This window comes from Primulina eburnea, chromosome 7, assembly GCF_022965805.1.
Source record: "Primulina eburnea isolate SZY01 chromosome 7, ASM2296580v1, whole genome shotgun sequence".
NCBI classification, from domain to species: domain Eukaryota; kingdom Viridiplantae; phylum Streptophyta; class Magnoliopsida; order Lamiales; family Gesneriaceae; genus Primulina; species Primulina eburnea.
In genome coordinates this window covers 8,622,032-8,642,821 of record NC_133107.1, presented here as the reverse complement: position 1 = coordinate 8,642,821, position 20,790 = coordinate 8,622,032, and the positions used below count along the sequence as shown (strand labels likewise).

General features: G+C 35.2%; 1 protein-coding gene and 1 pseudogene across 1 annotated transcript; both read right to left on the bottom strand.

Moving 5' to 3' along the window:
- Positions 1-2,316: 2,316 nt before the first annotated feature.
- LOC140837142 (AP-1 complex subunit gamma-2-like) lies at positions 2,317-13,028 on the bottom strand. Its single transcript, XM_073203187.1, has 18 exons — positions 12,666-13,028; positions 11,135-11,437; positions 10,766-10,907; positions 9,927-10,100; positions 9,641-9,820; positions 8,928-9,082; positions 8,432-8,522; positions 7,882-8,045; positions 7,251-7,305; positions 6,199-6,321; positions 6,013-6,108; positions 5,419-5,546; positions 4,749-4,853; positions 4,401-4,660; positions 3,770-4,009; positions 3,494-3,675; positions 2,924-3,028; positions 2,317-2,756 (listed from the first exon to the last, which is right to left on the bottom strand). The coding sequence occupies exons 1-18, from the start codon at positions 12,695-12,697 to the stop codon at positions 2,661-2,663; spliced, it is 2,631 nt and encodes an 876-aa protein (XP_073059288.1). The 5' UTR covers positions 12,698-13,028; the 3' UTR covers positions 2,317-2,660.
- A 2,430-nt stretch (positions 13,029-15,458) lies between these two features.
- Positions 15,459-20,256, bottom strand: LOC140837141 (probable alpha,alpha-trehalose-phosphate synthase [UDP-forming] 9; annotated as a pseudogene).
- Between the last annotated feature and the right edge of the window lie 534 nt (positions 20,257-20,790).

The window sequence follows — 20,790 nt, the reverse complement described above, 5'->3', positions numbered from 1 at the left end:
TTTTATTGATGACCCAAATAACATATCTGTCTCACAAAATACGACCCGTGAGATCGTCTCACACATATTTTTGCCAAATATATTGAATTGTTCATGTATGAAATATGAAAAATACTGTTTTGCCATTATTATCGGATTCCAAGAATGATGCAATCGTCATCACACTTTTAAGAACGTATGAAACATTTTATCATCACAACTATCATTCATGCCACGAAAACAATAATACAACACAAATAGTATTATTTTGGAAATTAAGAAAATAAAATATTTTAAAAACCTTTTTTTCAATTATGATTCAATTTTGTAGAAAAATTTATTAGCTAGAGTGGTGTTGTTCTACACTTTTTGATCAAGAAGATGAGGATAGGACACCGACAATATAATTAAAAAAAAAATGTGATATGTTCGAGTTGATGGAGTAGGTAGGATTTAGTCAATTATCATGAGTTCGATTTCTCCAACTAATACTTACTCAGGCAACTCTGTCGCTCAGAGTTTGCTTAGTGATGTTTATCTGGCTAGCATGAGAATTTATCCAGTATGCATTGAAAAAAAAAGTTGGGAGTTCCATCATCTTAAAAAAACTAAAAAATTGAGATGTTATTAAAAAAAAAAAAAAGAGTGAGAAAAGTAAAAGCAAATTGGCGGGAAAGAATTTATGCAAAGTTAACACGAGTTAATTTTTCCCAAATTCCTTTATTTCTTACCATCCAATTGATCTTTGGAAAATGCATTGATTCTATTTCTTTTTGTGATTGGAATCTCTTTTGATAAAGATGGAATGAGATAGTTACTAACATCTATATATTTCATTGTTGTCCCACCAAAAAGACGTGCAATGTATATATATATATATATGTATTAGTTCGGATTGCTGGTTAAATTTCAACACAAATTGCTATTCTAAGCGTAATTTTGCATACAACATATTTATGTAGGACCAATTTTTTCTATCGAACATTGTGTTTGAGTTTTTCATTTCATTATAATTTTCATAAATTAAGGGTCTTGTAGAGAGTGGTTTTTTCCGGGGACAAAAAGTATAATTTGTTTTATTGACCAAAAGTGAATATTTGTTACGCCGTTTGATACGAATGATAATGTATCAACTTATTACACATTTTTATGTTTAACTAAAATGCTATAGATTTGTTTCGTCCGACGAGCCAAACATTCACATAAAATGTAGAAAACCTATATAGCATTTTAGTTAAACATAAAAATGTGTAATAAGTTGATGATGTTGTTTCGTCCGACGAGCCAAACATTCACATAAAAGGTAAAAAACGTCCCAGACACTTGAAAATAATACTCATCCAGTCATGATATTGATATAATCAATTTAATTTATTTAAGATAAAATATTGAATCTTAGAATACTTTGTATGAGATCTGAGAGTTACATCTTTAAGAAAACGACCACCTTTAAACCAACAATACACACGTGCATCCATATGGATCAAATGCAATATTTTTTCTTCCCTCCCTAGTGCATACGCTTGCTTCATTTGTCTCATTCACTCAATCATATGCTGGCAAATTTGTATGCTAGTGGTTCAAATGATGGGGACAACAAATTCCATGTGAAGAGTAGTGAGTACAAGATTGGAAGCTAGTGAAGTTGGTGGCACCACCAGTCCATCAGGTCCATGTTTTGTGCTGAAAGAGGTGAGCAAATTGTCCCAATTTTTGGCATGTATCTTCAATAATATGAGAACCAATGGGGCAAGTGATCTTGCACGTACTAGTTATATTTGAATATATTGATTTCGAGTTTTTAGACTCATCTGTCATTTGAAATCAATTTATCAAATACTTCATCAAATCAAATCTATTAGAACTTTTTGGTATAAGATGAATCAACACTCCCCTGCTTGCCCCTTTTCCCTCGTTCGCATATTAAACATTAGCTACAATATACTTAAACATTCTAGTGACTCTTTTTTCTTCTTCTTTTTCCCAAGCCAAAATATCCGAGCTTCATGAAGCTCCGACTAATAACCAGGTTGAAAGATTGATCGCAAGAGGATGGATTTATGCATGGATCCAGACCCAAGAAATTCGAAGAGAATGACAATAACGGAAAAGTTGATTTTTAAAAAGGGAAGGGGGAGATCGACCACCCTTGAAGGCTGAAGCATAACCAATCGGACTCATCAAAACAAGCAGAAGACCTACATAAATCCATGTGGGGTTCCCGAGATTTAAAGGATCCCACCACACCTGGTGTAACATAGATTTTTCCGTGTGCTCGAGAATAAGTATGACAACGAGGTTACGTTAATCTAAGAATTCTATCAAATACCACAAGAATTGGTGACTCGATTGACAAATCTATATTACAAACAAGCGTTTTAAAGAATACATCAAGTTAATCAAACAAAATCAGAAGCCGTCGTTCAACGAGGGAAAAATTGGTACCTCCTACGCATCCTAAAGAAGGCCAATCTTGATGACACAATCCATTATTGAAAATTTCCTTATACATATCACAAATGTACATAAAACCAGCTCAATAGAAACCAAATGCCAAAGGCCTTACCGCTGGAATAATTGTATAAAATACTCAGCTTCAAAAACAACTGAAAATTAGACGTCGCTTCTCCTTGATGACCATTTATCAAGCGTTCATGCAAATTATCCATGGCCATTCTATCTCATATATTGCGGGGGAAGTTGCTGATTTGCCCTTCCTCCAAAACATCTTTGTCATTCACCTTATAACTTATCCTAATGCGCATAATGAGGGACTTCTGAAAAACCAGAAATGGCGAACATAGAAATCAATTCAAGTCGCATAAGCCCTATGAATCAAATTATTATGATGGTTTCCACACAAGTTTTCGCACACGGTCTTATGTGACAGTTAAGTTAGAGGAATGGTAGAAAGATGAAGAAAAATATAGATCCATGTATGTACCTTGCCATGCTGGCTGTTTGAAACTCGCATCTTCTGTGTGATTGATCCATTCCCACTCGCAGGAAGCGTATTGCTGCTAGCTGGATCCAACTGTAGTTGAAGAAACTGTGGACCAAATAAACAAACATGACATAACAATGACCGAAAATAAAGGCTAATCAACACCAACACCAACACCAACTAAATAAATTTAAAAAACTAGATGCAACTCTGCCACCCCAATTAACATTTAGAACTACAAATGATAGTCAATGTAGGGCTACAGAACAAAACAGAAGTCAAGGCAGAATGACTGAAAGGAAAACGATCGAAACAAGAAACCATAACCAACTAAATATTCGACAGCTATTTAGCCAGTAGTGTAGTATAAGTTAATAGACTAAACACCAAGACATAAGAAATAATGACAACCCCACATATCATGCAAAATAAAGAACATGCAAGAAATAAAAATCTGAAGTTATGGCAAGATATGATTCACATTTTTTCAGTCTCCGGCAAAGGAGACAGAGCGGAACAACCAGAAAAACGAACTGCATAGAAAGTTCCAATGATCCATCCTTAAATTACCTTTGGGACAGCAGCCTGGAATATAAAATTAGAGAAGACATTGGGCGACTTGTTGATAAATTGAGCCTCAATTACAGTTGTCTGTGGGTTCCCAGATTCCTTTGAGAAGCTGAAAGTCACTTTCAAGGAGTTACTTTCAAATGCAACAATCGATGGATAGGTTGGGCCGTTGCCTTTCGCAACTGAAAGAAACACGTCAAACAGGAACAAATTAACTATGCCAATTAGTATCATAGATAGATGAATCAACAATGTACATAGTCTAGTGGAACATACGAGGGACAGATTGGTTGGGTCCGAAACCATCCAACAAATCCATCATGGAAGAACTTCCTAAAGGGGATGAGGTTTGTGCAGAAGGGGAAACCAATTTATCTAACAAATCCACAGAACTTTTGCCATTTTGACCAGATGATAACAAATCAAGAGCAGGCGAGCTACTTTGAGCTGGAGGAGTTCCAATAGACAAAAGGTCCAGTAACACATCAGTGCCACTTTTTTGGATCTGATTAGTTCCTGAAAATTTGAAAGTAAAAACAATTGGATTAGTAAGAAAAAATTTCCACGAGAAAGAATTCTATCTGATTTTATGACTGACATGTAAAACTACATTTTGCAACGATGATTGCAGAATTTCTTGACAGATAAAAAAATTGACCTATGATAGTAAATAAATATTTTGTGTGTTGGTAAAGATGGCAGGACTCTGTATCATTTGGTTGTCAGGAAGAATAAGGTCATGTACTCTAGGATCAACACCTCAACAATTTTTGGTTTTTAAAATCCCCCGACAAGAGAAAGTAAGAGAGCGGACACTATACAGAGCATAAATTGCAAAATATTCATGACGAGTTCAGAGCACTCTTAGCTAGCCATTGACTCGCATTTGCACTAAAGCAAAATCAACCTTGCTGTGAAGAAGCTGGTGATAGATCTACCCCAAGAAGATCCTGAAGAAAATTTCCATCAGACGGGCTAGCTGCTGGAATGTCATCTGAACTAAGATCAAGCAAATCAATAAGAGGAGATGAATTTGGTTTGGAAACTCCATTTGGAAGTTTAAGGGGAGCCCCTTGTGAAGTTGAAACAGTAGTTGGTACAGAGCCAGATCTCCTCTCGCTATAGGTTGCCTCATCAAGTACTGGCATCCTTTCCACTAGTGAAGACCTAAACAAAATTCATCCACCATCCTCAATTTCGGAGAACCAAAACGTGAATTCATAAATTTAGAGAATAAGTAAACCTCTTTTTGTACCTGATTTTTACATGCTTCTCAATCACAGAATTAAATTCCATTGCTCTCTGTTGCAGTTCAAGTACAAGGCTTCCTTTGTATTGAGAAATTATATCATTTATCCTCCTGATATTAGATGAACTTTTTCCATAACTTAATTACAAAAGCGTACACACATATTTTTAAACTTGCTTATTAAGTTCAAAACATGATATGTCATATGTGATGGTGATCCAAATGCAGAAACATGAATCAAGCAAATCACATCAAATAAAGTTCTGAATAAAACTAAACAAATTGGTAACGTGAGGAAAATTGTCGATCTGTTATCGTACAGTAGTCACTCAGAATGGATAGTGTGGGTAAATTGCCAAAAGACTCCTGAATTATTTTAAGTGATATTTTTTACAAGTTACAACACATAAAACATCATTTGTCATTTTGAGAAATTTAATTTTGGAAATACGTCGTACATATTTCAACAGCAGGTTTTTTGTAACAAATTTTATCGATCTAATTATTTTTTACAGGGGAGGTTTTAGCTACGAATTTAACAACACTCTGAATTTTCAAATGAGGTTTTTAGCAAACATATAATAACCAAGAGGTCTTTCTGCAAAATAATTTGGAAACTGTAGCTATGCACCAGATAGTAGAGCTATCAGATGAAAAAAAAGTATAAACGACATACTTTGAACATGAAGTAAAATGACTCGACAGTTTTAACAAAGAAATCAAGCACATAGCTTGAGTTGTGAGATCCGAAGAATGGCGTCCAATTGCAGTTTCAACAACATCCACTGCATCAGCCTCAGTTACCTGCTTCGGAAAACAAAATTGTTAAAATATATTAAGCAATTTTGCTGTCAGAGCAAATCTAAGAATTGATGATTCTGGCCTTGACCTTACTACGATGTGACTCGAACATTTTTCAATAGTATGTCCAAGTGTTAATCTCTCATGGAAGGAAATGCCAAAATATAGTTATAGTGCTAGATAACCAACTGAGAGAATTGTCAATTTTGTGGCATAAGGAACTAAGCTACATGAAAGCTACAATGTGATAGTGCACTTCAAATGTTCGACATAACACACTGCAATAAAAATGATAACTATTCATTAATGATCTCTAAACGGAAGAGCCGGTTGGACACATATTACGAACGTTGGTTACAACTAATGAGACAAGCTGACCAGTTTGGCTACATTGAAGATGCATACGAAGGTACCAAGTTCGATGCTAGTTTTATGAGCACTACTGAGATTTAAAATAGCACAAACTCACAGTGATGGGGTCTTCCATATCAAGAACTCCACTATTGTTAACCAACATCTCCCCATATTCTCCGATGCACCAAACAGTAACTCGAATGAGAGTTTCCTGGTAAAGACATGGCAGGATTGTAAGACATGAGTCAAAGTACGTGATCAAAATTAACAAAGCATTAATATCAGCAAACTTCCGACACACCTGTTCACTTGCTGTTTGTGCAGCCTTGTACAAAGACCTTACAGAATATCCATGCAGGTTAGAAGCATTAGTAATTACAACAATAAGAGAATGCCACACTTCATCCTTCACAAAATTTCCAGCCTGCAAGAAATATAACACCTATTGAATCTCCCTGAGAACACATTACTTATACAAGACACACATTCAGATAAAAAGGGTCAGGCAATGCCCTCCCTTGAAAAGACATTTGACCGTAGCATATTTCTGAAAAAGATGTATAAACATGTGGATGACATGTAAAGAATTTAAAATGTTCATATTACCAGGAGGAACTGTGATGTTCGTAAACTTCACAATTAAGAATGTTGTCCTGTAACTTAATCAATAACCTTAGATGGAAAATGTCCACAGCCATCTTAAGGTATATGACGCTGGTCATGTGGACGTAGGTTTAAAGAATAGAGAGAAGCACATTGTTAAGCATGTGTATTCTAGAAGAACTAAGAAAAGTGCATGTGGGGATAGGGAAATATAATTTATTGGGGGTGACGTAGAGAAGTCATTCAGTTACTTTTCTTGTTGAGAGTTTATACTAGCTTCTGCTAGGAAGTGAGGAGAGTAATTGTACAGAGATGTTATTCTATCAAGGGAAATATATACACAACATTACCTAAATTTACTTCAGAAAACCTGTCATCGATTTCTTAGCCTTTTCTCAAACCTTAAGTGCTTCAAGAAAATTTAGTATTATCATCATTTTGAATGAGACTGGTATTAATCACAGACCAGAATTGAAAATGTAAATGGAACATGTTTCATCGCAAGCATCTACTTGCGGAAATGAATCTTCCCATTCACATCGACATTAAATCATTCAAGCAATTTTGTTATGCGTAAAAGCACCTCCAATTAACTGCATGTTAGATAGTCCTTGCATTTTAATACACCTACACAACTCCTATTTGTAAAGGTTAAAGCTGCTCCATTGGCAGGATTAGAACATTCTATGATTTCTATCTGTCAATTATCAAGACAAACCTCAAGCTTAGAGCCAAAAGTTGAGTGAGTACCTCTGACAGCACCTTGAGCATTTGATCAATGTACCAAATTTTCTCTTGGGAAAACCTGGAGCACCGCCACAGAAGATTAGATTAGGCTGTGTGAATAGATTCAATAAACTGGAAAAAGAATCATAGGTTTCTAGAATTTTCTACAAATGACTTCAATTCAGTGCATCCAATCACTGATGGTGAAAAGCCATAAAACATCGTTGAAGGAATCGACTGCATGGAGACCCTAACTATAAGTTACAGAAATGGAAAGATAGAAGGACAAAGTGCCGTTTTAAACTAAAAATTTATTTCAGGAAAAGGGAAAAGAGCAGAAAGAGAAGGATTCCATTTTCTGTTATTTAACTGCACAGTAATATGTCTGTGCAGGCCTACATGTATTTATACACCCTTAGTTACCCACCCCCTCAGATTTCCTTTGGTCCGCCTGTGTTTAAATTTTATCAAATCTTGTGAGATCATTCCATGAAAGATTTCTCGTAGCTTGGAATTGAAATACAAAGATCGCATCTAGGTCATATCAAATAAATCAATCACTATTCTCAGAATTATGAGAGATTAAAAACCTTGTCTACATGGAACATGCAGGAAGACACAAGAAAGCATTGATCACATTACAAGTTGAACTTACTTCTCAACAATTGAGCAAATTTTGGAGGTTAGGTCTCCTTTGAATTCGGGGTCACTAACTTCAAGATAGTCAATCAACTCTTTCGTCAAAGATTTGACATTACTTTCGTTCACCAGAAGGTATACAAGCTCGAGGGCTCTTTTACGGATTGAAGCATCTGAATCCTGACAAAAAACAAGCATCCATGAGTTTCTGAAAGAGATGAGTTTCAATCGAAATGCCCCCCACTGAAAAAAGGAGAAAACATTCATTGATACAAAATTGTCACATGGGATTTGCTGGAGGGAGAGTCTCACTAGCACACAACTAAATACAAGCCCAAAATATGCTTTGACTCATCCAAACATCTAGGAATACAGTAATGCAAAACAATTTGTCAAAGCATATAGACTACATCTAGAAGATTCAAAAACAAATATATAGGTCATAGATGGGTACAAATATCTCAGAAAAGCCTTGTCTCACTCACTTACAATGGATGGAGCCAATTGAACTATTATGAGAAAATTGAAAGTTAAAAATTCTACATGAAATGGTGGCCACATAATACCTTCACACATTCCAAAATTGTAGCTCGATGCCTCTGCACTGCTTGACTGTCTAAGGAAATAGCTTTCATCAACATGTTCAATGCAACATATCTGACATAACAAAGTTTCATCTTAGTTGGACAGAAAAAAAATGATCAAGAAACAAGAAGCCACGTAGCAAGGTACTTTTTACTGCAAGGCGCAAAGAAAAAATCCTCAAGAAGAAATTAACTTTAGAAGTTAGATAACAATCTCTCAAATTAAGGTCAGATGAGAGTTCTTCCCATTCTAACTTATTTGGTTGAAACAGAAAACATATTCTTTTTTATAATATCTTTTCATACTCGAATATCATGAGAACTTGGTTGAATGATCACATTCTAATAAAAACAAATGAATCAATTAGAGCTAATCCATGCTTATGAAAATAACTTATGGAACTCAAACGTAAAACAACCTCATATTCATCGACGCAATAAAAAGTGGATCGGGTCAAACTAAATGAATGAGAACAACCTGATATTGTTGTCGCGACTGGACAAAAATCTTCCCAATATATTGATAGCTAGCACCCTTAACCCACTATTATCTTCAATGGTCATTATTGTAGCAACACATTCATAGAGGATGGCATTCCCTGCATTTTTGTTTGATTCAGTTTTTGTTGCCACCTACAATTACAGGGAAACCAAAACTGAAACTTTGATCTGAGTCTAAAAACACCGCATCCCTTGCAAAACATTAAATTCAATTAGTCCAATCGTTAATCACCTTACATATAATTTTTTCCAACAATTATCACCATGAAAAATTCAGTAAATAATAGTAAATTACATTCAGTTCTACCTAATTCTCTCATTTTTCACTAGAGAGTTGAGGCAGAGTATTCGACAAAGTATATGTTCCAAAATCTAGGAGCCCTAAAATTTCTCGAATTGATTCTCTCTAACTATTACCAATGAATCAAAATTCAAAGTAACACCTATGAATCTAGAACTCGATCACGATCACATTAGCAATCCAAAAGATCAACTCAGCAAATTTCCAAGTTAGATAAGAGAAATAGCAACTACAAACGAAGAGATGTCAAAATCAATCATCTTCTTTATACAAACCCCAAAGTTGCATAGCAGGTAAATTGCATTTCAAAAAGGCTGAAATAGAGAATTGACTACAAGACTTCAAGCTGATTAGAGGAAAAATTTGTAGTGCCTATAGACTACTCTTACCTGAGCAAGAATATCATTCATCGCATCACTAGTATCGGTGTCTCCTTGTCCCAAAACGGACAAAAGCTTGATCAATCTAACATGAAGAAAAGGATCTGTAATCCCTGAAACGTCGTACTCTGGTGCATATGGACTGTTTGAAAGATCCTTAAGAACTTTGACCAAGCCATCAACGCATTTCTAAAACCACCCAAAAGGAAAAAAGAACTTGTAAAGTAGGAGAGTTTTTCACATTTTCTTTTCTCACAAAAAACTCCAGGATAAATATATAGCTGGATAGAATTACCTTTCTGAAATGCTCGAGAGCCTCTGTACTGACTTTACACATATCCGTACAAAGCTGGACTCCAGTTAATAACACTCCATGGTGCTTTTCTTTCAATAAGGCAGTGGCAGGATTCATAAAATTTTCTGCTAGCTCAGGAACTTTCTTTATAATCCTTATAGAGCATAATGCTGCCTACATCAGAGAGAAAGTAGGGTTTCTTATAAGTAATTTTTAAGGTCTTGCATGAAATAATTGAGAGGAAAAAAAAAATTGAATGATAATCACCATAAAGTGGTATCATCTTTTTTTTTTTTGAATAAATGAATGATAACAGCAAGTATTAAACAGATGTTAATATGAAATGAAATAATAAAAATTTCATACATCTAATCCAATTTACTAGTTTTAGGAATTCCTAATATTAGCTTCGGATTAGCAAAAAATCAGTAACTGATGCCTAGAGCTAAGAAACTCTCTTCGATAAATCTGCATGGCCATGAAGTAAACAATTCACAGAAGTCTTTACTCAGGCAATAGCAGTGTCACGTAACAACTGTTGATCCCAAGTCATAGAAAGAATAAGCATGCAACACTGATGTAAAATTTGGAATGCAGCTTCAGAAACTATACTCCATTGCCGAAAAACATTAAATTTTTATTATTATTCAGCAATTTGTTCCAAAATTATTAATCATAGAACTATAGATCTTACAGTTTTATGCCACTGTAATAAAACATAATTCCAAAATCTTTTAGATAGTTTCTAACTGAATATGTAAAATTGAAGCGAGGACTTCTTAACTTTCGAAAAGTTTTAACTGTGTATTTGGTAATTTTTTTGTTAATAAAAAACCTACTTTCTTCCTGATATTTGGATCTCTAAATTGGAGCAGTCTTTCAACTTCTGGTGCAAGATCACGAGCCATATCTGCTGAGCAGATATTCCCTAAGGCACAAAGAGCAAGTCCCACGATGTATTGGTTGGTGTGATTTAGATCTCTGTGCACGAGTTAAGGCATCTGAAGATATAGAAACTTTAACTAATACACAGCGAATAAATGGACAATCGGTAATGACTTAGCTATAATATAAACACAGAAGAGATAGACATGCCCTTTCCAATGTTATTTCATTGTTTTTCCCTTTTAGGCAGCTGCAAGTCCAAGGAGAAGTTGCTAGCTTCAAAGCAAACAGAATAAAAAGGAAATTAAGCTTTATGTGGATACTGTTTTATTGAGTTGGTAACAAGCATAAGAACTTCCTGTCTTTCATCAAGAAGAAGCATTAGACCAAGATATCCTATTCTCTTCTCAGGGAACCCTGGATGTGCAATTAGCTTCAAGCATTCCATTTGACCAAAATGTGTTGGGTAACCAAGCATGTGTATGAACATGAGCTTTGCCAAATTGCGATGCCTATAATCATGGTCATTTTCACTAATTGCGGCTCGAATAGCAGCACATTCTTTTCTCACAACACCACGTTCTTCTGCTGCAGTTTTGCAAGCTCGAATTGCCCGAATCATGTCCCTTAAACAAAGCATAAAGAGTACAAAATCACGTCTTAACTCGTACCACAAAAAATAATCAGCAATAAGAAAGAGTGAAAAAAAATATCATCATAAGAAAACAAGCAAGCAACAATAATGACATAGACCAAGGAGGATGTGGAGATAAGATGGAGGATGATAGTCCCAGAAAAGAAAGTATAAGAAGAAATCATTTGCCTCAGTAATCAAAGTGACCATCAAATTAAGTTAAAAACTTGTTTGGATTACTGACTTAAGTTTACTTCTAAACATCTGGCCCTCCTGCCTAAAGAGTAAAGACTCTGATATGCCGCAATAAGAAACAGCACCAGTGGAAGAATGTTGTCCATTTTTCGGGGAAAAATAATTCCAACTAACTAGCGAATTTACTTGATATAGAACAAAATCCTACTCATCCCACAAAGCCTCTGCTGTCAACATAAATGGTAGATCTCTTGTTCCTTTTGAGTCTCTATACATGAATAAATGTCGAGGTCATGTGTGTTCACTTAACTAATACATTTTCTAGGTTACTTCAATTTTTATGACAGCCAGCATCTTTGTTGTTTGCATATTCTCATCACATATATACTCTAAAATTTTCAAACATGTGCTATTGATCTTTCTCTGGCGGTGTTCCAAAAACAGTCCAATAACACATAATGGATCTACTTGAGCATCGACCTCCTCAAATGACTCCTCAAAAGAGTGATCACACCCATCATTTACCCATGCTATCATAAGAATGATGTCATTTTCCCAAAGTTTCAACAAACAAATTGCAGGAGACACCAAGCCAGTATTTTCATCCCATCATATTTAACTTTCTCATCATCATCAAATACTACTTACTACTTAGTCTACTCAGACTCATCAAATTCTTCAGGGACAGCATGCCTTCATCGCAAGTCAATTCATCAGTTAACATGCAATCCAACACATTCAGATTCCATACTACGTGAACTCGATTTTTCAATTTACTATCCCCCTCTTCTGACAACTTTCATCCAAACAGTTTTTAGAAATGCTCACTATTAAGGTAAACAATCCTCATCCTAAGCAATGATAAGAGGATTGGCAAAACTAAACCCAAACACACAAAGACATTACCAACGCGAATCGCCCGATTACGCTAAAGCTATTACAAAGAAAAACAAATCCCAGCCATCACGATAAAAATCAAACCGAAGTAAACTTATCCAATAACAGAACGCGGAAATCGAACCAACCTCAGGCGAGTGCCGGAGGAGAAAGGATTCATGATTGAATCCGTTTTGAAGCTCCGCGATAATTCAACTAGATCCAGTAGCAATTCTGAATTTTCACTCGGATTAACTTTAATATAACCAAAAATTTCTCAGATCAACAAGAGACAAAAGAAACGAAGCTGAAAGATCTGGATTGATGAAAAGGGGCAATTTTGGGTGCTTCGAATCTGGAGAATCGTACTGCGGAATCAACCTTGCTGAAATGGTGGGAATCGCTGTGTAACGCTGAAATGCACGGAGAAGTGAATCTGAGAAATCGCGCACTGAAATTTTCTAGGCTGACTGATTGGAGGAAGACCACTCTTATGTCGCATTTGGTTAAAAAAAATCGACTACTTATTTTGATGTCTCGAATTTTGAGTGGGGGGGAATTTTTATATAGAATATAATTTTTATTGAATGTTACATAACAATAATATAGAATGAAAAGAAAGATTGGCTCCAGGCTCATGTTATAATAAATAAATTATTTGTTTGTTTTTATTATTTTAATAATATGTAATGAAATTTGGTTGAAAATTATTAAATAGTGAGGAAATCTAGTCAATTGATTTATTTTGAGATAACTATAAGATCTAATTTCATATGTTAATTTGTTTCTAAATTATGAGGTTTGGAATTGGATTTTGATCTCGAAATTTACGAGGAGAAGCTAACCCACTCACCCGATATTTTGGCAACAACACATATTTCAGCTTTGTTTATTTGTTTCACATCTTCTAACGTAATCATCCAACGTTTTTTTCTCTTCCAAAATACATCACTATTTTATATTGTAATTAATTAATATATTATACAATCTTTTTTAAAAAAAAAACTACCAACAAATAACCAATTTTTTTTTTAAAGACCCATAACCATTAAAATAACCCAAATTGTTGTATGATATAAAATCTATCGGTAAAAAGTTTATTTTTCGACAAAATACGACCAAACATGCATTACATAACCGATATGATTTTCAAATATACATTTTTCAGAAAATATATCAAACAAAAGCTGAAATTAGAACAAAACAAAACACTACCTTGATATTTAAGAAAACGCTAAACGAAATAGTTTCTGCACTCAAACGACCATTGCTTCTTAGCCCGTCATGCTTGCAGCCTTGCACCAAGTCTTTCATGTCCACGCATTCCATAGCTTTCATGCATGTGCGCACAACACGCGCGCGCACACATATATATTGTAATCTTCATAAACTAAATTCACAAGATACTAGATTCCTTATACGACCACCCAACAACTTTTAATCGACGAGGGTGCATTAACATCTAAAAATATCTTGTTCTTTTCTAGAGAAATGGATACGAATTGGAGCTTTATCGTTATACAATCAAATATTGTTTAATGTGGTTGATAAGATTCATCTACTCATCAAACACCATATAATTAATTAAACTACATAAAATTACCTATCTAACCAAATTTTTATTGCTCACATTACAATTTCACATATTTTGTTTATCAAATACCACATATATACCAAACAATACCTAACAATTTTGTCATCTCGATTATTTAGACCTGCAAACGGTGATCTGGGTCAAAGCTAACATCGATGAAATAGCTATGACAGAGAGGGATGATTCGATCTGGCCTATGTCGTAAGTGCACAGCCCTTTCAACCAGTAACCCAGCTCACAAAATAGCTGAACCCTTCCAAATTGAATGCTCACCGTCCATAGGACGTGGTGAATATATGATATCTGGTATGTTATACTACAAATATACTCATGCTAAATATAGGTCTCTCATATACGCAGAGCCGATCCTAACAATATTTGGATCTGAGCCTAACTTTTAAAAAGAGGTCTCTGAATCATAACGTGTGTTCATATTTTTTTTAGTTCCATAGCGATTTTTCAAATTAAATTAATACGTCAAAGACAATATAAAAATCTAAAGGAATAAAAATATCAAATATGTCCAAAATGATCACTAAAAAACAACCCGTCTAACAGTTTTAGAGCTAAAAATACTAATCAAGTCTGTATAATCAAGTTGTTCAGTAATTTCTTTCTCAATCGATAACACAGCCAATCTTTCTCGTGACATTATTGATCGGAGAAATTTTTTGAAGATCTTTATATTTGAGAAACTTCGTTCTGCACTTGCTACTGTACCCGGGACAATCAACAAGATTTTATAAGCAATATGAGCATTTGAAAGCCGGATAAGCATTACATACACCAAAATTTCAGTCAAAAATCGTAGATTATAGATACCACATAAAGCCCTGAACAAAGTAAAAAACTACAATAAAAAATTAGAAACAAAACAAATACAAGAAAATAGACTTACAGCTCCTCACGGGTCTTTCAATCAAACCTAGAGAAGACGTACCGACTGGAGTCGATTAAGGCTTGTCTGCAGATGAATATTTGAGAAGATTATGGAATAAATCGATAACATGCTAAACAAGTTTCATTTAATAAATACTTGGTTTTGGGCTATCTAGTAAATAGTATTATATATAATAATTTTTTAAAAAAAATTTGGGCCCTAAAAAAGATATGGGTCTGAGTCGTCGGACTCATTTGCCTCTTAATAGGCACGGCCTCATATACGAATAAAAAGAGATCCGATATAACATAAATTTTGTTTTCGTGATAAAAGGATGCCAATAATATCCCTTTGTAATGTAAATAAAGCAAAACCAAAGATCTAAACGGTAAACTTAAACATCGAAAATGAAAATAATAATAATGGTAAAACAAAACAAGCAAGCATATGAGATCGGCCAACAGAACAAATCAAACGGATATTTTTATAATTAATGTTAAACCGTGCAAAAGAATGGTGCTTTCTTATAGATCAAGAATCCCTTTATACATCTGCAAGCCAACACTAGGGATATATATGTACATATGCAAACATGTATATTGGACTGCCCTAAAGATTTTCACACCCGAAAGAAAAGTCCTGAAAGACCCAAACTTGGTGAATTCTTGAAGCTCTCATTATCCAACGGTAATCATGCACCAGTGTACATCCGATTGTATACAGTAGAACTACAAATTTTAAGTTAGCTTAGTTATTTGAATTTTTTTCCCCTTAGTCAGCAAGCAAAAAAAGAAAGTAATTTACAAAACCTGCTTTGCATTCATCATAGAATAGCATCATATGCAACCTGGACGAGTTCGCTAGGCAGAGGCATTATATTCGAAGAGTGGAGAGGCCTCTGAGGAGTCTGACAACATCAGCAGTATCATCAAGATAATATTTAGCCTTGCTCGGTTTTTGCCCCACTGTGCAAACAAAGATCTCTGGAGTTGAAGGGAGGGACGAACCAGACACAACAGCTAGTATGCTCTCAAACATATCTTCATCTGATCGATCATCCCCAATACACATCACGAAATCTGGTGCATTGCCATTTTTCACCATCATTGAGAGGACCTTTTCAGCAACCAAACCTTTGGTCACCCCCTGCATTTTTATACATCAAGGAAGTCATCAACTTTCAGTCTCATGGTTAATCATTTTTATTTTGTACAATACCATCCCCCTGAGGCACTGATAACTATATGAAACATTAAATTCATATCATACTGGTGTTTTAAACGCTCAGTGTGTGTTTTAGTTACTGAAATGCCACATACTTTAACAATGGTAAAACATTTTTATATACACAATACTATACATAGTAAGACGTATGTGGCACGGCACTACTAGTTTTAATGAAAAATCTGCACTAGAGCACACCTGAATGTTGTGATGGAGAGTACCTGTGGTTTTACTTCCACAATATGCTGTCCCCTTCGAACAACTGCAGGCTCATTAGCAAGAACATTTTCCAAATGCTCCAATAGCTCCTTGGCCTGGCAGGAGCCAAAGTCTGCGTCTGCATCTTGATGATGCCACACCAGTGCGCTCTCTTTAACTTCAATAAATGAACCGTCAGTCGCTTCTGTGTACAGATTCATGAGGGGTTCCACAATTTCTTTCCAATCAAGTTCAGCAGTTAATGACTCCCAATCAGAGGCCAAATTCCACCTGAAATGAACGAGGAGATCTTTACACACAAAAATACATGCTTCAAAATAAAGAAAAATTAGATATGAACTTTGATTTTTTTCCCTGTTATTGGTATGAAAAACTATGAGCACATGATCAACTTGTATCATACCTCATAAAGTAACCATGTTCAGCAGCCAGTCCTAATTCTTCGCATGGGGAAAGCCAATCACTAAGTGAATTCTTTCCTCTTCCACTAACAATGAACACTGTGTTATGCGGATTGTTGCACAGAGCATTAAGCACAGTAACCACTTCGGGACCGGGGGACTTAACTGCTGCGGACTGAGGAACTATTGGACCATCATAGTCTAAAAATAGTACTCTTCTGCTTGTCCTCTTGTATGCTGAGAAAATGTGAGCCACAGATAATTTCTGAAAGCTTGGAGAAAGTGATATGGTTCTAAACCCTAGGCCTAATCCTATGCCCCAACAGAGCTTATCATAGTGTTCTTTACATGCTCTTTCTAAGTCCAGCATGAAGCTGCGATCCCAATAAGCTACATCATGAGAACTAATGTATCGGTAGTGCTTCTCATGCCGAAGTTGCTTTTCTGCCTCCGGTATGGTGATCGCCATATTCATGGCATCAGCAACAGATTCAATATCCCATGGATTCACCCTAATAGCTCCACTCAAAGATGGTGAGCAACCAATGAACTCTGATAGAACAAGCATGCTAGTTCTCGGAGATTCCATTTTCATGCATATAGCTTCATTTAAATGAGAAGATCCCTGCCTGCAGACTATGTACTTATACGGCACTAAATTCATCCCATCCCTCACTGCATTAACTATACAACATTCTGCCACTGCATAATAGGCAGTCCTTTCAAAGAGAGAGTGCGACAGTCAATCAGAATCACAGGTTCATAATCAGGAGAACCATAAGATGCATTAATTCTTTTCGCAGCTAAGTAGATTTCCCTTTTTGCTTCCTGAACATTTTTTCCTGAGCTGCTTGCAGGGTTCACGATTTGAACCAACACTAGTTTTTCTTGCAAATCCGGACGCAGCTGCAAGAGCTGTTCAAAAGCTAATAACTTAAGACTGACACCTTTAAATATATCCATGTCATCAACACCAAGAATCAATTTCTTGTTCTTAAACTGCTCTTGAATCTCTTTAATTTTATTCTGTGTAGAAGGGAGATTCAAGACAGATTCTAGTCTACCCATGTGAACACCCACGGGTAAAATTTTTACATACACCGTCCGGCCAAAGTAATCAACTCCAATATGCCCCCTCTTTGATTCATATCCCAAGCCCAGCATTCTGCCACAGCATGACAAGAAGTGTCGAGCATAGTCATATGTGTGAAAACCAATTAAATCAGAATTCAGTAGACCTTTCAAAATTTCATCTCTAACAGGCAGTGATCTATATATCTCTGATGAAGGAAATGGGCTGTGAAGAAAAAACCCAAGCTTGACCCGATTGTAGCGCTTTCTCAGAAATGTGGGGAGCACCATGAGATGATAATCATGAATCCATATGAAATCATCCTCTGGATTGACCACTTCCATGACCTTATCAGAAAAAATCTTATTTGCAGACACATAGGCCCGCCACAACTGTCTGTCATAACGATCTGCGTGATTAGGGCACATAGGTAGCATGTAATGAAAAAGAGGCCAAAGTTGTTGCTTACAGAAACCATGATAAAACTTTTTATGTGTATCATGAGGTAGAAAAGTAGGAACACAGTTGAAGTCATTGAGAAGTCTATTCGCGATTTCTTCCTGCTCCTTGGCTTCAATTTCAACTTTGAGAGATCCAACATACACAATCTTAGTCTCAGGTGGAAATCCATCCTTCAGTTGGAACAAAAGTGAATCCTCATCGAAACTAAAGTGCCACTTGGAAGTTTCATGATCCTTATGGGTATGCAAAGGCAGAAAGTTAGCCACTATGATTTTCCGCTCACGGAAAACAGACGATGAGCCATCAGAATCAGTGTTACTGTTCCCACTACCATCAGATAAAATATCAGGACGCGTCATCAACTTTGGGAGAGCTCTAGGAGTTCGAGGAATATCCGTAAATTCTCCAGAAGCCAATTCCAAGAAGCTTCCACAAGATCTTGATGCCATCACATTAAGAATTCAGCCCACTCAGTTCTTCTCAGAAATTTTTTAAAAGTCGGCTCAGGGTAATTTGGAGGAGCTGCCTGAGGTAGATGTATTCACAGGCTTGTAGAGAAAAGTTTTCTTGCAAAACAAGGCTGTTTGACATGTATATCACTGTACAACAATTAATGGAAATTACATAACGAAGAAAAAAATAGTTACAGCCTATGAAGAATTTTACAACAATGTAAGCAGACAGCATTACATTTTTTAAGTTTTCCTTTCAACAATTACATAATTATTCATAACTCAGAAGTCACGGTGTCATTTTTACTTGTCCTCACTTTGGACTCAAAACGTTATATGTTTTTTCTCTTATCCATACAAGCACTAAACAACATGTTAGAGCCTTGACCATGCATGGTGCAAATATAGGATAATACTACGAATTTTAGAATAAAAAATAGCAATTAACGAGTTATAACTAACATATATCTATCGTTCTTGTCAATATAAAATTAACTTTTCTCATAGCTAAAAGTAAACATTTTAGGCACAATTATTTTAATTTGACATCCATGAGTCGGTCAATAAATAAGATTCATATCTATTAATTTAATTTCATATAAACTTTAAAGATAATAGTTGTAAAAATTCAAATCCGTTTAATATAGAAACATAACTAAACCATGTTGGTTTTAAAAAATAAATAATGATTTTTCGTAAAATTTAGTTAGTTTTTAAGTCAAGTTTATCAAGAGCATTTTACAAAAACATTACTACATTTTGCCAATTACCTGTTTGACAAGGAAAATGCTAATAATGACTTTTCAGATTAAAATAATTGCCGGAGTTTTCTCAACATCAATCAAATCTTTTCAAAAACTTTTATAGTAAACTTTTTAAAAATATATATATAATATACGTTGAGAGAAAGGCATTAATCGTCACATACACGCATTTAGATATAATCACTGCAACAAAGTCCTCGAAATGAATCAAATACACTGTTCAGAGTACATCACGAGCATTTCCAGAATCGGTAAAAACGATATATTCACATGAAAAAAAACGTCACCTGAAACAAACTTATCCTCTCACGAAGCTCGAATCTCTAGACTTCTACAGAGCAGGGAAAAAATGTCAAAACTTTTTTTAAAAAAAAACTCATAAAATTCGCTTCGTAATCAGAAAATGTAATCGCTAAACAACATTTAGTCTTCGATCTTTCATCATGCTTATAGAACCGAGTGATAAAATCATAAAATCCGATCACGACTTCATTTCGTATCGTTCACGCAATGCATACGAAAGTCGGAATGAACAAAAGCATAGACACTCACCGGTGATCGGAGAACTCCGTCCGCGGTAGCACCGGCGAGCGGTTTCGGCGGCGAAATCTGAAAGGAGGAATGTAATAACGAGGATTTTGTTGGTAAGTAAGTACATCAGTTTGTATCTAGAGAGAGGTTTTATGCTGCAAGTTTGCAACACAGATGTAACGTACAAGTGAACAATCGTAGGGTACAATATCATAATAATAAATTATGATAAAAATATATACAAAATGACGTGGAAAGTCGAACGAAAAAATGGATAGAGACGAGGAAACTTTACTATAGTTTACGTCCAACTAATCCCCAGTTTCGAAGTACTTACGATAGAATCACCCCTATAATTTTGTGTTATTTCAAATTTGCCCTTACGTAGGTCCAGTGGTTGATTTTATCTTCCACAGAGATATTGATATTCCGTGTAAGTTTAACGTGAGATATTTTTTGAAATTTTTATATGTGAGACGAGTTAATTTTATCAATATTTACAATAAAAAATAATATTTTTAGCATAAAAATAATAATTTTTTATGGATGACTCAAATAAGAGATCTGTCTCACAAAATACGACCCTGAAGATTGTTTCACACAAATTTTTGCTTATATATAATTATAATTAACCAGTGTCACGTTTTTATATAATTTTTTTATGAGAATTTTAAC

Bases quoted from the DNA above. Each gene is read 5' to 3' on its own strand.
- LOC140837142 (XM_073203187.1), bottom strand. From the start codon at position 12,697: ATGAATCCTTTCTCCTCCGGCACTCGCCTGAG. The intron at 4,010-4,400 runs GTTGATTTTGCT...TCAAATTTTCAG, and splicing joins ACCAGCTTCTTCACAGCAAG to GAACTAATCAGATCCAAAAA. The intron at 3,676-3,769 runs GTATGTTCCACT...TGTTTCTTTCAG, and splicing joins ACCCAACCAATCTGTCCCTC to TTGCGAAAGGCAACGGCCCA.